The sequence below is a fragment of the Epinephelus lanceolatus genome, chromosome 14 (genome assembly GCF_041903045.1).
Source record: "Epinephelus lanceolatus isolate andai-2023 chromosome 14, ASM4190304v1, whole genome shotgun sequence".
Lineage (NCBI taxonomy): Eukaryota > Metazoa > Chordata > Actinopteri > Perciformes > Serranidae > Epinephelus > Epinephelus lanceolatus.
Genome location: NC_135747.1, coordinates 15,559,588 through 15,575,189, shown reverse-complemented (window position 1 = coordinate 15,575,189; position 15,602 = coordinate 15,559,588). Strand labels below are relative to the sequence as shown.

Here is a 15,602-nt window from a genome sequence, read left to right as displayed (position 1 = left end):
TCGTCCTAGTCTCCCTAGTGCTTAAATGTGTTTTTCTTCCGTAGCTCACAGCTGCTCCATTGTGGTGTGATATGATTGAATTAGCCAATTAAATCCTTATTAAGAAGCCCCGTTAGATTTGTTTTTATCTGTATATTGCAATAATCCAGTCAAAGGACTTAAAAAGTTTTAAGAACTACTGAAAGTCCCCTACAGTATTTCTTTTTTTTTAACTGACGTTTTTGCCAAGCTGATGTTTTTGTTGAGCTGTTTTTAACTATTTTCTCATACATTATTTGAAAAACATAGAAAATGTCTCGCCTTCAACCAGTATTTCAAGTTCAGCATCACTGATCTCTTCCTCTCCAGACATGCAAAATGTAACTGTGATGTCCTCAGCATTGGGGTTGGAGACCTTTATCCCATCTCATTCCCTGGCTTAAAAACTACGCCTATTTTGAAGTTTCATACATGTTACTCCTATGGTCTAAGAGAGTCAACAAATGCTAGTAAACATGAACAACTCTCCCGAAACCAAAAACTAGAGTGTTAAAACTCAAATTTGGGATGTCATGTGTTGTAAAGTCTGGAGCTGCTCCATAGACAACGTATGGTGAAAGATGTTGTTGAGGGGGCTTTCACACCTGAAAGTCCGGACCATGGTCCGTGTTTTTGATACATTGTATACATTTGGTCCGGTTGGTTTGGTTTCACACTGCATTAAGGCGACCGAACCAAATGACATATTGACGGTAACTACGTATGCTGCGTCTCCCTGCACTTGCCACACCGGACGCATTAGTGCCGTGGCTTGACGCCAGGGCCACACCGCCCGCGGAAGGGCTGCGAAGCACAGCGCACTGAAATAATAATATTAAATAATATTAAATGCTTGGCCGAATACTGAGTACCGAATACCGAATGCTGTTTTTTAGTTTTTCATTAGTTTTTGCAGATGAACCTCTCCAGATTAGTGTTGTCACGGTACCAAAATTGGGACCCACGGTATGATACCAGTGAAAGTATCACGGTTCTGAGTAGTATCATGATACCACAGCAAAAATGAGGCAGATGTGCCTTTTGTCATTTATAAAAAGATAAATCACTTTTCTATAATACATCAATGATATTTCAATGGAATAAATTACTTATTGACTTATTCATACTTCAAAAACAGCATCAATAAGTGATTAACATATGGGGGATCAAAATAAAATAAATAAATGAAATAAGAATCAACCAGCCACCCTCCTCCCCTGACAGTCCCTTCATAAGTAATGAACAGTCCCTAAAATGCGGTGAGGTTTGTGGGCCGTTACTGACACAAAGAGAGACATGTGAACGGCTCGTTTCTCCTCTGACACATCACATACTGTGTGCCGCCATGGCTCGGCTTTTCAGGTACTTTTGGGCAGTCATGACAACAAATTATTCACCTGGAGCCGGACTTCTCCGTCGCCGGTAAGCCGTTATCATGCGCCGCCGTATTTGACAGGAATAGGTATTCTTGTCCGTGTGTGTTAACCCCGTTCAACCCACAACCGGCGGGATTCGCCGTTTCGTTTCTGCTGCTGGTTGAAATCTGTACTCACACAGTGTGCTGAATGATTTATTTTGCCCGCACAAAACTATTTTTAGTCGCAAATGCGAGTGCGTTGATGGACGGAGTAAAATATCGCCACACTGCCGACATTTTACTCCATCCGTCACCTCATGCTGTATGATTGTGTTATCAAAACATGCCACTATTATTCAGCTTTGCTTTTCATTTATTCCACCGAATACCGAATGTGTGTTTTTTTGCAATATTCAGCCGAATATATTCGGTTACCGAATATTCGGTGCATCCCTATCGACAAACCATAGACCAGATGCTGAAACGATCGCTGCAGGGCGCGAGCCGGCCACGGAGCTGCAAGGCACGGCGCAGCTGGTGTGGATGACACAATCGGATAACATGGACGCCGAAAGGAAACTGGCTTCACTTCTCGGCGCTTCGAGGATATTCGCAGCATTTCCGCGGGCAGTGTGGCCTGACGGTGACTGTCCACACAGGCAGCGCATTTCTGCTGCGCTCTCCGCACCGGTTAAACATCGACTCCACTCGTCTGTTCCCGTCAATACTCGTTTTTTCACTTCAAGAGGTCATTTTAAACATGGGTAGGCCTAAGTCCATATTTTCATCATTTGTTATAATGTAATAAGTTAATGACAATTTGTCATTGCATGTCCATGTATTGAGCGTGTTGGATAAACACTGAATGAATAGGGCATATTGTTCTGACCATTTTATTTATGTAGTTATGTCTGTAGGCTCGGTGACACAAAATTAAAATTGTAATGAAGTTATTAGGGTATTGAAAAATGTGTTCGGTTATGCAGTGTTGTGTTAAATTATAAACACGGTATTTTCTCCTCACGTTCCTCAGTGCATGCTGTTGTAGAGAGAAGGAGAGTCCTTGCTTTCTACTTGTTGCAGCGGCGGCTCCGACGACAGAGAAGGCGAATGTGGGTCCACCCAATCAATCAAAAAAGGAAGGATCATGGTGTTTTTCATCACCTTGTATCCAAACTACGCCTGGACAGTGGTCGCCATGTCGAGTATTTCAGGATGGAGGTCGAAAAAACTGAACAAATATTTATAGATGGACAAGCAACATCATAATTAAACAGGCTTTTATTTTTTAAATTTGAAAATTGGCCGGATTCTCTCGTCTTTTCTGTGTCCGACTTCCTGTTTGGTACGATCCGCTCTATCCGTGTGTCCATGTGTATGTACATATATATATATATATGTATACAGTACAGGCCAAAAGTTTGGACACACCTTCTCATTCAATGCGTTTTCTTTATTTTCATGACTATTTACATTGTAGATTCTCACTGAAGGCATCAAAACTATGAATGAACACATGTGGAGTTATGTACTTAACAAAAAAAGGTGAAATAACTGAAAACATGTTTTATATTCTAGTTTCTTCAAAATAGCCACCCTTTGCTCTGATTACTGCTTTGCACACTCTTGGCATTCTCTCCATGAGCTTCAAGAGGTAGTCACCTGAAATGGTTTCCACTTCACAGGTGTGCCTTATCAGGGTTAATTAGTGGAATTTCTTGCTTTATCAATGGGGTTGGGACCATCAGTTGTGTTGTGCAGAAGTCAGGTTAATACACAGCCGACAGCCCTATTGGACAACTGTTAAAATTCATATTATGGCAAGAACCAATCAGCTAACTAAAGAAAAACGAGTGGCCATCATTACTTTAAGAAATGAAGGTCAGTCAGTCCGGAAAATTGCAAAAACTTTAAATGTGTCCCCAAGTGGAGTCGCAAAAACCATCAAGCGCTACAACGAAACTGGCACACATGAGGACCGACCCAGGAAAGGAAGACCAAGAGTCACCTCTGCTTCTGAGGATAAGTTCATCTGAGTCACCAGCCTCAGAAATCGCAAGTTAACAGCAGCTCAGATCAGAGACCAGATGAATGCCACACAGAGTTCTAGCAGCAGACCCATCTCTAGAACAACTGTTAAGAGGAGACTGCGCGAATCAGGCCTTCATGGTCAAATAGCTGCTAGGAATCCACTGCTAAGGAGAGGCAACAAGCAGAAGAGATTTGTTTGGGCCAAGAAACACAAGGAATGGACATTAGACCAGTGGAAATCTGTGCTTTGGTCTGATGAGTCCAAATTTGAGATCTTTGGTTCCAACCGCCGTGTCTTTGTGAGACGCAGAAAAGGTGAACGGATGGATTCCACGTGCCTGGTTCCCACTGTGAAGCATGGAGGAGGAGGTGTGATGGTGTTGGGGTGTTTTGCTGGTGACACTGTTGGGGATTTATTCAAAATTGAAGGCACACTGAACCAGCATGGCTACCACAGCATCCTGCAGCGACATGCCATCCCATCCAGTTTGCGTTTAGTTGGATGATCATTTATTTTTCAGCAGGACAATGACCCCAAACACACCTCCAGGCTGTGTAAGGGCTATTTGACCAAGAAGGAGAGTGATGGAGTGCTGCGGCAGATGACCTGGCCTCCACAGTCACCGGACCTGAACCCAATCGAGATGGTTTGGGGTGAGCTGGACCACAGAGTGAAGGCAAAGGGGCCAACAAGTGCTAAACACCTCTGGGAACTCCTTCAAGACTGTTGGAAAACCATTTCAGGTGACTACCTCTTGAAGCTCATGGAGAGAATGCCAAGAGTGTGCAAAGCAGTAATCAGAGCAAAGGGTGGCTATTTTGAAGAAACTAGAATATAAAACATGTTTTCAGTTATTTCACCTTTTTTTGTTAAGTACATAACTCCACATGTGTTCATTCATAGTTTTGATGCCTTCAGTGAGAATCTACAATGTAAATAGTCATGAAAATAAAGAAAACGCATTGAATGAGAAGGTGTGTCCAAACTTTTGGCCTGTACTGTATATGTATGTATATATATATATATATATATATATATATATATACACACGGACACAGTTTTTTCGACCTCCATCCTGAAATACTTGACATGGCGACCACTGTCCAGGCGTAGTTCGGATACAAGGTGATGAAAAACACCGTGATCCTTCCTTTTTGATTGATTATATGTATATATATAAAATAATACATAGTGTGTATATACATATACACATATATATATATATATATATATATATATATATATATATATATATACATACTATGTATTGTTTTTTGGCACTACCTTGTTCTCTATAGCTGGGATCAATAAAGTTCTTATCTTAGCCATCTGAGAAGATCAAATACATTGTTTTTGGTGCCTAACTGTTTCCCAAGTATATTAGTGCGTGTGTGAATGAATAAACAAGAGGCATTAACGTAAATTTCTTTGTAGAAAGGCGCTTTATGAAATTAAGTCCATTTACTTGTATTAGTTTACAGCGCAGCCTTGCCACATCCAATATGGCGGCGACGGTGACGTATCGCAGCAGCGGGCAAACCCACTCAATGCGGCGTCTACATATATATGTTAATGGGGCAGGAAGTCAAACAAAGGAATAACAACAGCATCCGGTCAATTTTCAGAATAAAACAAATTTCAAAATAAAACACCCCGTTTGACAAATGTGATGCATATATGTGTGTGTGTTTATATACATATTAGTCAGTGGTATCTAAACAGAGTGCGAGAGAGATGAACACACACACACTCACACCCACTAACACACACACACACACACACACGAGAGAGAGAGAGAGGGTGTGGGCTGGCTAAAGGGGGTGGGGGTTGGGGCACAGACACGCAAATAGAGAGAGATACCCATGATGGAAAAACGGCCCCAAATGTGACGGAGACAACAGCTGGGAGCAGAAGCGTTGTCGACCGGCGTGGAGCAATGCGCGTCTGATGTGAACGGGCTTGCACGAGAATTTCAGTGCGCTGCACTTCGTTGGCAGTGTGGCCCTGAGAGCAGGCGACCGCAGCAGGGAGCAGTGACAAAAAGCTGCGGTGAAGTTGGACAGTTTGCCGACAGTTTCCAACAGCCTTCGGTCCGTACAGGAAGTCACAGACACACACAGTTTCTTCTTCGTGTGTGTTTCTTCCTCATGTGTTTTTTTCCTTCCTGTGTGTTTCTTCTTCATGTGTAGGCTAACCAACGAAAGTTCCTGTTAAACGTTTTAAAGTCCGAACTATCAAAGAAAAAAAAAAAGCTTTCACACTGCAAAAGTATGAACTGGACCGAGACCACCTATTTCGGTCGGACCAAATTTCGGGTCTTTGGTCCGGACCATGGTCCGGGGGAGCTTTCACACCTGTAAATTTGGTCAGGATCAAATGGAAAAGTCCTAAAGTCTGGACCAAACGAGGTAGGTGTGAAAGCACCCTGAGAGCACCCAGGGGAAAGTTCTGGGTATATGGGTACATTTTTTGTTTTAGAACTGACAGCACGACAATAGATTTAAGCTTATTTGGATATAAAAAAGAAAACAACATTCTTTGGGTCTACAAAATCAGGCTCAAATCTTAAGAACATCACCAGTTTGAGACTTATTTCCCTAGTTTCGGGCTTTTAAAGAGAGAGTAGCTCATGTTCACAAATATTGTTTGAACTTTCCTAGGCCATGGAAATAACGTATTGGTATTCTTGATTTAGGTGGTGTTCTGATTTAATGGTATGTATAATGGGTGGGTCACAAAATCAGGATCCCATTCATTCCCAGTCTATGGAGCAGCTGCAGACTTTGTACCCTATGACATCACAAGTTTGAGACTTACTTCTCTGGTTTCTGACATGGAGAGAGAGTAGCTCATGTTCACAAATATTGATTGAACTTTTCTAGGCCATGGAAATAACATATTGGAATTTTTCATTTAGCTGGTGTTCCCCTTTAATTTTTTCTCCCCACGTTGCTTTACACAAAAATCCTTGGAAAAAAAAGGTTGAGAGAGGAAGGTATCACATTGAAACATGGAGGACCAGATTTTATGTTTTATTATTACTTCAGACTACAGATTTTTGCTTTTAATTCTGAGCAAAGAGCTTTATTGATTGCTGCTCAGCCATGGGACTTGATTATACACATATTATATCTACATTACATCACAGGACAAATCATGTGGCTTATTATTAGACACTACTGTAGGGTAACACCTTGTTGATTGTAATTTAAACCCACTATGCCATAACCATTATCTCTCTAGCGTCAACAATTTAAGATTGAATATATGCTGAAATGAGCTGATATGATGGACTTTTCATTGGAGATGTTCAGTAGGTGCCAGTGTGGAGCCAGTACACCTCAGCTGGCAGCCCCAAATTTAGCAACAGAAATGGCAGCAACATCGAAAAGACAGTGAGACTCAGTAATTGGAGAGACAGGTGTCATTGTGAAAGGCATGCCAACCACTGTAAGTTGACCCCAATCACTCGCACTATCCCCACTTTTTTTAAGCACCCTCTCCTTTGCCGTGCTGCGTGGCTCATTATCTCCCTCACCTCTCGTTGTCGTCCCTCTTTTCACTTGGGAAATGGGATCCAGGTGGAGATTTTTTTTTATTATTATTATTATTTTTACCTCCACCATGGGGGATAGTTTGTTGGTTTGTTTGTCTTTTTGTCAGCAGGATTACAGAAAAACTATTGGCTCAATTTTTATGAAACTTGGTGGAAGAGTGAAGTATGGGCCAAGGAAGAACCCATTAAATTTTGGGGCTGATCCGAACCATGGGCGAATATAATTATTTTTCAAATTCATTAGCACTGCAAGATAGGGCATTTGGCAGAGGTTTATTTTGTCTTTATTTAGTTTATCAATTACTCCCTCCACACCATGGTATCTGGGCTCATTATGTGTATTTTTTCTCCATAGAACAGAAAGAGAAAAGGTGCACTGTAGTTATATTTTTATATGATACATCCTATGTATCATTTATGTATATGATACATAGGATGAAAACTTGTCATCAAATGTGCATTTGAACCCTTTTCCCTAATTTGTAATGTTAGTGTTTTCAAGGTTAACATTTTTTGACATTTTAAGTTACTGTAGTTAAGTAACTTAGACTCTGTTCCGCAACTTACCGGAATCTTTCCCTACATGTTATCTTCACTATATATACGTAGTTATTGCATGAGTATCTGTTACTGTGAACTACAGTGAACAGCAGGAAGCAAACACTTCTGGATGCATGTGCACGTGAAACTGGGGATGGGGAAATCAGTTAAAAAAATGTGGGTGTTTACAAAAAATAATATTTTCATGAAGAAGAAAAAAATATGGATCCTAACAACTATAAAATCTAATAAGGAGTCTCACAATACTAGCAAAAAAAGTGTTAAATAATCTGAGTTGCATTTCCAACCACTTATGGTATCACTGACAAATTTTTATTTCAATGCACTTTACTTGAGAAGCAAATACTTTTGACATTGGTGCCATATGACCAAAGAAAACAGAGGAAAAGGGCTGTGGCATATGCTTTTGTTCAAAACGTTATTAAACCTACCAGAATGCACTGTGCCGTATTGGACCAGTTAATTCCCTTGTTGGTGGGTGAGCTTGTCTGTTTTGGCAAAGAAAATAATATGGCATTGTGCTTGTAACAAACAATCTTGTTTTGCAGTTAAATAGTAAGCTAAAATATGTTTCTGAAAACATTTGAGTTGAGAAATAGGCAATGTAGTGACAGAGTCTTGGTTCATATTTAATCAGTACTGCCTATTTATACTGTTTGATCTCAGCCTTTTATTGGTTTCAAAACATCTTGCCAAAGAACTGCAGTTGAAAATTAGCCCACTGGCTAACACTGGCACATTTACAGAAATGTTGATTAGTGTGGGTTGTCCTTATGAATAAATAAAAAAAAGTAAAGTAAATTTTAGGCAAGAAATAGGCAATACTGTGTCAAAGATTTTCAGTTTGATCCGAGTTTGGTTTGAGTTTGAGGGGGTGGGTCCTCTCTCAATCCGCCTTGTACTCTTTGTTTCCAGGGTGGCAGGCAAAAATGTGGAAGTACAATATGTAGTTTGAGCAGTAATCGGAAAGCCAATGAAAATTGGCTGGATGATGAGTTTCATATCATCTGGCTAGCATGATTAGCAGGGAGATCTGGGTCTCCACAGTTTATTTGCACATACTACCCACAATGTTATGATACAGAGCTGGCTGAAAAAGTGTCCCTTTTAATGAAGTTTTTTGGAAATATGATGACGGCAGTGAACTGACTGATAAAGAACCAGGTGGTGGTTATTATTTTGAATCCACAGACTGGCTGTCAGAAGGGATGGGAACGAGAAGGTCACAAATTTACAACAACCAACTTTTAGTTAAAGTTTGGCCCTTTACCAGTACAATATTCTCTCTTTGGGTATATCATTACTTTTACAGCAGATTTCTAAATCTACAGTAGATTTAACAACATAAGTACAAAACCAAATCCTATGAAAATTCACTTAAAGCCACAGTGTGTAGGAATTTCTCCCATCTAACGTTGAAATCATATATTGTGTTCAAACAGATGGCGCACTCTAGCGCCTCACTGTTTCAAACATGTATTGCAACAACGGTAGCCGCTGTGTACCAAAAAGCTATGATAACACTGATGAAACCATGTCATCCGATACTACATGGAGTATTCATTCAGGCTCCTACACAGACACACGCGACACGAGTTGACAAACCCCCTCCTCACCATGCTGGCTGTGTTTACAACGTAGGACTGTTGGGGCGGATGTAAATTGAAACAAACCGATCACGTCTTGTCCTTTGACAACTGACAAGTGGCTCAACCTCACACACCTCATCCCTCTCCTCGCATTACTGCGCCGCTAACAGCTGTTAGTGGCCAGCGGCACTACTGCCGCATAACAAAGTCCCACTCTTTGAGCATAATGCAGGATCATGTATTATGCAGCATCACGGGAGACGGAATCCTCGTCACCAAGAAAGTGCAAAAGGGAATCAAAAAGGCAGCGTGACCGGCGAATTAAAAAAACAAGGGTCAGCATTGGGGTTGCCTTTCCCAGGTGGAGAGAGCTGCTGAAGGAGAAAGGTAATACAATCACAAGCCAGTGCTAACAGCGGCTAACAGCTAACAGCGGCGCAGTGATGCGAGGAGAGGGATAAGGCTGTTAGCGACTGGCCGCTAACAGCGGCTAACGGCGGCACAGTGATGCGAGGAGAGGGATGAGGCTGTTAGCGACCGGTGAATTAAAAAAACAAAGGCCCACATCAGGGTAGCCTTTCCCAGGTAGAGAGAGCTGCTGAGGGAGAATGGTAATGCAATCACAGGCCAGCGCCGCTGTTGGCTGTTAGCCGCTATTAGCGGCCAGTCGCTAACAGCCTCATCCCTCTCCTCGCATCACTGCGCCGCTGTTAGCTGTTAGCCGCTGTTAGCCGCTGTTAGCGGCCAGTCGCTAACAACCTCATCCCTGTCCTAGCATCACTGCGCCGCTGTTAGCCGCTGTTAGTGCTGGCCTGTGATTGTATTACCTTTCTCCTTCAGCAGGGAAAGGCAACCCCAATGCTGACCCTTGTTTTTTTAATTCGCCGGTCACGCTGCCTTTTTGATTCCCTTTTGCGCTTTTTTGGCGACAAGGATTCTGTCTCCCATGATGCTGCATATGCATGATCCTGCATTATGCTCAAAGAGTGGGACTTTGTTTCAAATTTGCCAGGGTAGTAGCGAAGCACCTCTTGCTCCTCTCCTTCGGCTCCTCAGTCACGCAGTGCTGGCCTGGCTCTCAACGAAAACGCCGAAGGCGGTGCTGTATGTCCCTTGGTGGCAGGTGTATTCTCAAGATGGCAAAACGTAATGGAAGCCCACAGACGACTTACCCGCACAATGTACAAACAAATCCGAAATTCTCCTTTTACGAGAATAAGTCAGATTATTGGTGGAGGTAATAGTACACCAGTGATGACATATTTATGAATGCAGACATCAATTTTTGGCAATAAACAACTGAAAATGTTACACAATGTCCCTTTAATTTACAATCTTGTGTGAAGAAAATGAAAACTGATTCTGGGTCTTACTCATACTATGGACAGCTCCTGGAAATCCTGAAATTGAGTCTAATTAGTAGATGTAGCGCGGTCTCATTTTAACAAGATATCAAGGAAGAAAAAGACAATGAACTTAGCAAATGAATAACTAAAATATACCTATGCTAAGCATAGTTTTGGCACTGTTATACCAAAAGAGAATTGCAACAAAATGATATTGCTTTCTATAAGAACAGTTTTGTTGTAAAAAAGCCACGGTGGCCTGGCTCTAACAAACAAAGGTGAAACAGACACAGACTCTGCTGCCCTTTCTTCTTTCACACTCCCTTTTTAATTATTCACTTTTAAATTGCATGGTTATTAGAGAGACATAGTAATTTTTTACTTGGAGGTGCATACCACAGTTGTGATAATTAATAATTGATCATAGAGATAATGCCCAGTAAAGTCCACATCTTAATACTGTATTCTATTGACTGGCTGAGAAGGATTCTGTATACTGAGGTTGAGATTTTTACTGTTGCCTTATTTTTTGTGCAGGAATATCAATTGCTTTTTCTCTGACATCCGTTCCCTCCCTTGCCCTCCTCCTCTCTGTCAGGTTTCAGACAGCGGAGGAGAGAGGTGCTGTGGGAGTCCAGCAGTCCTCCGGAGAGCTGCCCTCATCTGGTGGAGTCCATCCCCTGTGAGGATCCCGCCTGCTACCTGTGGCAGGTCAAACAAGAAGAAAGATGCGTTCCCACTAAAAGCTCCTGTGGTCCCGGAACTGCAGCACAGAATGTGACCTGTGTCAGCGCCGAAGGTACAGTCCTCGAATGGGTCGCATCAGAATTAAAATCCTCACTCACACTGTGTTTTTTTAGTTTTTCCGGGTAGTTCAATTTGACCTTCTCCCAGCTACTAAAGCTTACTTATAGAAATGTCTTTGACATTTTGGGAAATATGCTCATTTGTGTGGGACTTAGCCGCATCTAGTGGTAAGGTTGCAAAACTCAAAACTCCTGCCAAGGAGAACTACCGTGGCCAATGCGAAAAGACTGGTAGATGGCCATACCTAGAGCCAGTGTTTAATTTAGGTTACTGTATGCTAGGCTGACCAAACGTCCTCTTTTGCCCGGACATGTCCACTTTTCACGTCCCGTCCGGGGCGTCCAGGGGGTTTTTATAAACTGATGATAATGTCCGGTTTTCCATGTGTTTGTGTGTGTGTGTGTGTGTGTGTGTATGTATGTTAGAGTACGGCACGGGCAGCATATTTCTGTCCGAACCGAGCCCGACATTATTTAATGACCAAAGAACTGAGTTTGTGTCACACAGTGGTTACAGGCTATTTAACAGGCCGGGCGTGCGCCGTGGGTGCTCAGCTGCTGAGAGGGAGACCTCTGTGTTTGAGACAGGAGCAGGAGGCGGGAGGTCCGACGCTTCTAGCGAGAGGAGAGGGAGAAATAAAACAAAATAAGATAAAATAGGAAAAACCTGTCTTCCTTTTTTATTTTATTTTCAGCGTTTAATCAAGGCGGAGGCGGGCGGCTGGAGGTCCGAGATTTCCAGAGAGGGGAGAGGTAGAAACAAACAGCCAGTGTGTGTCTGTGTGTGTTATGTTCAGGTGTTGTCACGTAAATAACAGTGCCCAAGCAATAAACAGGACAGACAATAGGATTTTATTTATTTTTACACTACATTTTTACTGAAAGCTGACCGAATCCGACCCGAGCCCGAATACAATTTATAGCTACATTTTTGACCAAACCCAGCCGACCCGTCGGGTACCATCGGGCTCGGATCACCACACTCTAGTGTGTTTATGTGTCCTCTATTGGGGCCTATCTGAATTTCTGTCTTTGAGAGATATTATTTTGTAATATAACTGAATTTTCTATCCATACATATAAACTTTAAATATATTAAAATTATAAGGCATCTTTGAGTAAACTGTGAGCATCATTTAAGTTGGCTAAGTCGTCGCCGGCCGAGTGTCCTCTTTTTTGGAAATCAAAATATGGTCACCCTACTGTATGCAGATTCCAAGGACCCGGTCCTTATATGGATATAAACGTCTCATTGTAAGGTAACAAAAACAATTTTATTTTTCTAGGGATGTACCGATTCATCAGTCGCACATTGCTATCGATTTTCGCCTTGGTAACCGCAATTGGCCTATTAGCAAATAAGATGGCATTCACTGCTGGCAGCTGATGGTTTTTCTATTGTGTCACATCAATTTTGCGGAAGCTAAAAAGCAGGGCTTGAGACTAACAGCATCTCCTCATCCCAGTGACAATAGAAATCATGTTTGGGATGAACAGAGATCTTTTCGGGATGCTGTTGTAATGACAGAATTCAGTAAACTCATGTGTCAGGAGATGATGCCACATTGTGAACAACAAATCTGTGGTGGTGTCAACAGGAGAAGGGCTAGTTGACAGGGCAGCTGTGGCTCAGGTGGTAGAGTGGGTCGTCCACTAATCGGAAGATCTGCTCTTGGAGCCCCAGCTCCTCCAGTCTGCATGTTGAAGTATACATGGGCAAGATACTGAACCCTAAATTGCTTCCGATGGCTGTTCTGTCGGTGTGTTAGTGCTTTTAAGTTGAATGGCATGGGGCACCTTGTTTGGTAGGCTCGGCAACTGCTGTATGAATGTGTGTTTAAATGGGTAGATGTGATATGTAGGGTCAAAGCACTTTGAGAGGTTAGAAGACAAGAAAGGTGCTATTCAATACAGATCCATTTACCATTAAACGTTAGCTGTTCACAGCTGATGGCCATAACTAATAGTTTACAGAGGGTGCTTGAGATACATTATAATGTGTTCAAGCTCTCTTAGGTTAAAATGATAATTAAGGGATGATAAATAACATTCTCATGATATGTTCAAATGTAATTTTGTAAAATGTAGTTTTGGTGAGAAATCTGAATAAACACAGTTGACGGAGAAATTTGTTGATGTCTTCACAGCACCGTATAATAGATATTAGAGAAGGAATAATGATATTATATAAAGTAAAAAGGCTTTTAAAGCAGTTTTTTTTTCATGTGAAAGACGGTTATTTCAAAAGGTTGTTCCATAATTATGTAAGACTGAATACATGCTCACTCCAAGGATGTAAAGTGAGTGGCGATTTATTCACTTCCCTGGCACAAAAGGGGGAATAAATAACAAAAAACAAATAAATCACAAAAAACATTGGTACCCATATCAGCTATTGGCAAAGCTGTTATTTTAAACATAGGTATCGGCCCAGAATTTCACGATCGGTGCGTCCCTGTTATTTTCGGGTGATTATAAACTAATGAAAAAAGTATTACATACCATTTTCTGCCAGTTGATGCCCCTACACTCTACACACTGGACCTTTTAAAACTATTTCTTTAACAATTTAGGAATGTTAGAACATGAAAGAGTGAAGAAATGAATTTGCTGTACAACTCTCAGTCACAGCCTGTGTGATCAGTAGTCAAATTATTAAACAGAAAAATTAAACACAGGTAAATTAATCTTTATAACCCATTGATCTGATTTAAATGACAGCTATGCTTTTTTGCCATTGCTCTGTATTAGTATGAGCTCATGTGTTTTTAATAACTTTAAAGGTGCTAACCATAGAACCCAACACTAATTAGACTATATCTACAAGCAGCAGTAAAATTCATCAAGGCCATTGTGAAGCCATCAGTGCTGTGGTCCGGATATGTAATGTTATCAGTAGCAATGCGATGCATGAGCCATCAGGTATAATGTGATCCATTGTGCTCAGCCATATCCTCACGTTGGGTGAGAGGAACATCAGCGTTAACGAAGCATGCATTATTCATGAGGGTCCATCACCGAGTTTATGGGCACAGAAAACATTGGCCTGATTAAAAGTCAGAATCACAGCTTCCTACCAGGCATTAATTGCTCATCTCCATAGATTATAAACCTAATTGCACCCTTTTTTGCCTGTGTTTTATTATTCTGTCACAATGCATCATGTGTATGTTTATCAGGAAGGCAGTGGAGGGTCCAAATGTATTAGCCAACAGGAGAGTCTAATGAGTTTTGACAGGACAACTAAGAATGCGAGCTTTGGCGGGTTTGAGGCAAAAGGCTTATGAAATTATCTGCAGCAGATTTATTGTTCGAGAATGTTGACAAGTTGTTCACTGTTGCTTCTTTAATTGGCTTATCGGACCTGCCATTGTAGCACGGTGAGTTATTTTCACACACACATATACAGCAGTGTCAGCGCCAAGTTGTTCAGTGATGCAAAATCCTGTAAGAAGCTTGATTTTTCACACAGTAGCTATGTATAGCAGCAATATAGGTGAAGACTACAAGGATCACGATGCAAGACCGTATGACTCACTGTCTAACAGCTAATACTGCATGCATGAGAAGCAGTGAATGACATCGCAGGGTAATTATTTTCAATTTAGGTAGTTGCTGTTATTGCAGTGAATGGCAGATTTTGAGTGGAACTGATTTAAAAATTATCAAAATGTCGTTACATATTGTCTCTTCACATTCATGATGTTTACAAAAGGTCTTGCTATTCATATCCTGCCTAGCCATTAGGTTTTATGGACAGGGGGCCAAATTTTCCAAATTGGGCCGCTCAAACTTTTTCCCCTTACCAAAATTTAGCCTAAATTTGGAGGGTTATTTTGCCCCTACCCAACAAGGTAGCATAACATGGTTGGTATCAGGGTCCAAAACTAACTTTTTCACTTACCAGCCAGGCTGGCTGGTAAGTGAAAAAGCCAGGCAGATATTTTACCAGCCAACCAAATAATAGTAATTTAAAGGAAAAAAAGTCAAGTCACTTAATGCTGCCGGGGGATGAGACTGGGGAGTGGCGGCGGCAGCTGCGGGAGCAGCAGCAACATTAACATCCGTCTCTTGGTCGTCGGTCGGTAAAATCTCAGCCTCAGCAGGTTCATTTGTTTTAATTTTTTGTTTTTTTTTTTGTGGGAGGCTCCGCAATACCTGGCCAGCATCTCCACATGATACATTTTCTTACTTCTTCTTCTTCTTCTATGGGGGTTCAGAGCATGGAGGTACATTAGGCTCGTTCGAGATGAGTCAGGCCTGCGCAGTAGGGTGACCATATTTTGACCTCCAAAAAAGAGGACACTCGGCCGGCCACGACAAAGCCTATTTAAATG

At 41.6% G+C, this 15,602-nt stretch overlaps 1 protein-coding gene across 1 annotated transcript in view; it reads left to right on the top strand.

Annotated features, from left to right (window-relative positions):
- Nucleotides 1-15,602, top strand: part of thsd7ba (thrombospondin, type I, domain containing 7Ba) — a 243,155-nt gene that overhangs the window by 126,097 nt on the left and 101,456 nt on the right. The window contains exon 8 of the mRNA XM_078174396.1: nt 11,058-11,258. Coding sequence (XP_078030522.1) covers nt 11,058-11,258 — 201 coding nt within the window. The remainder of the gene's footprint in view (nt 1-11,057; nt 11,259-15,602) is intronic.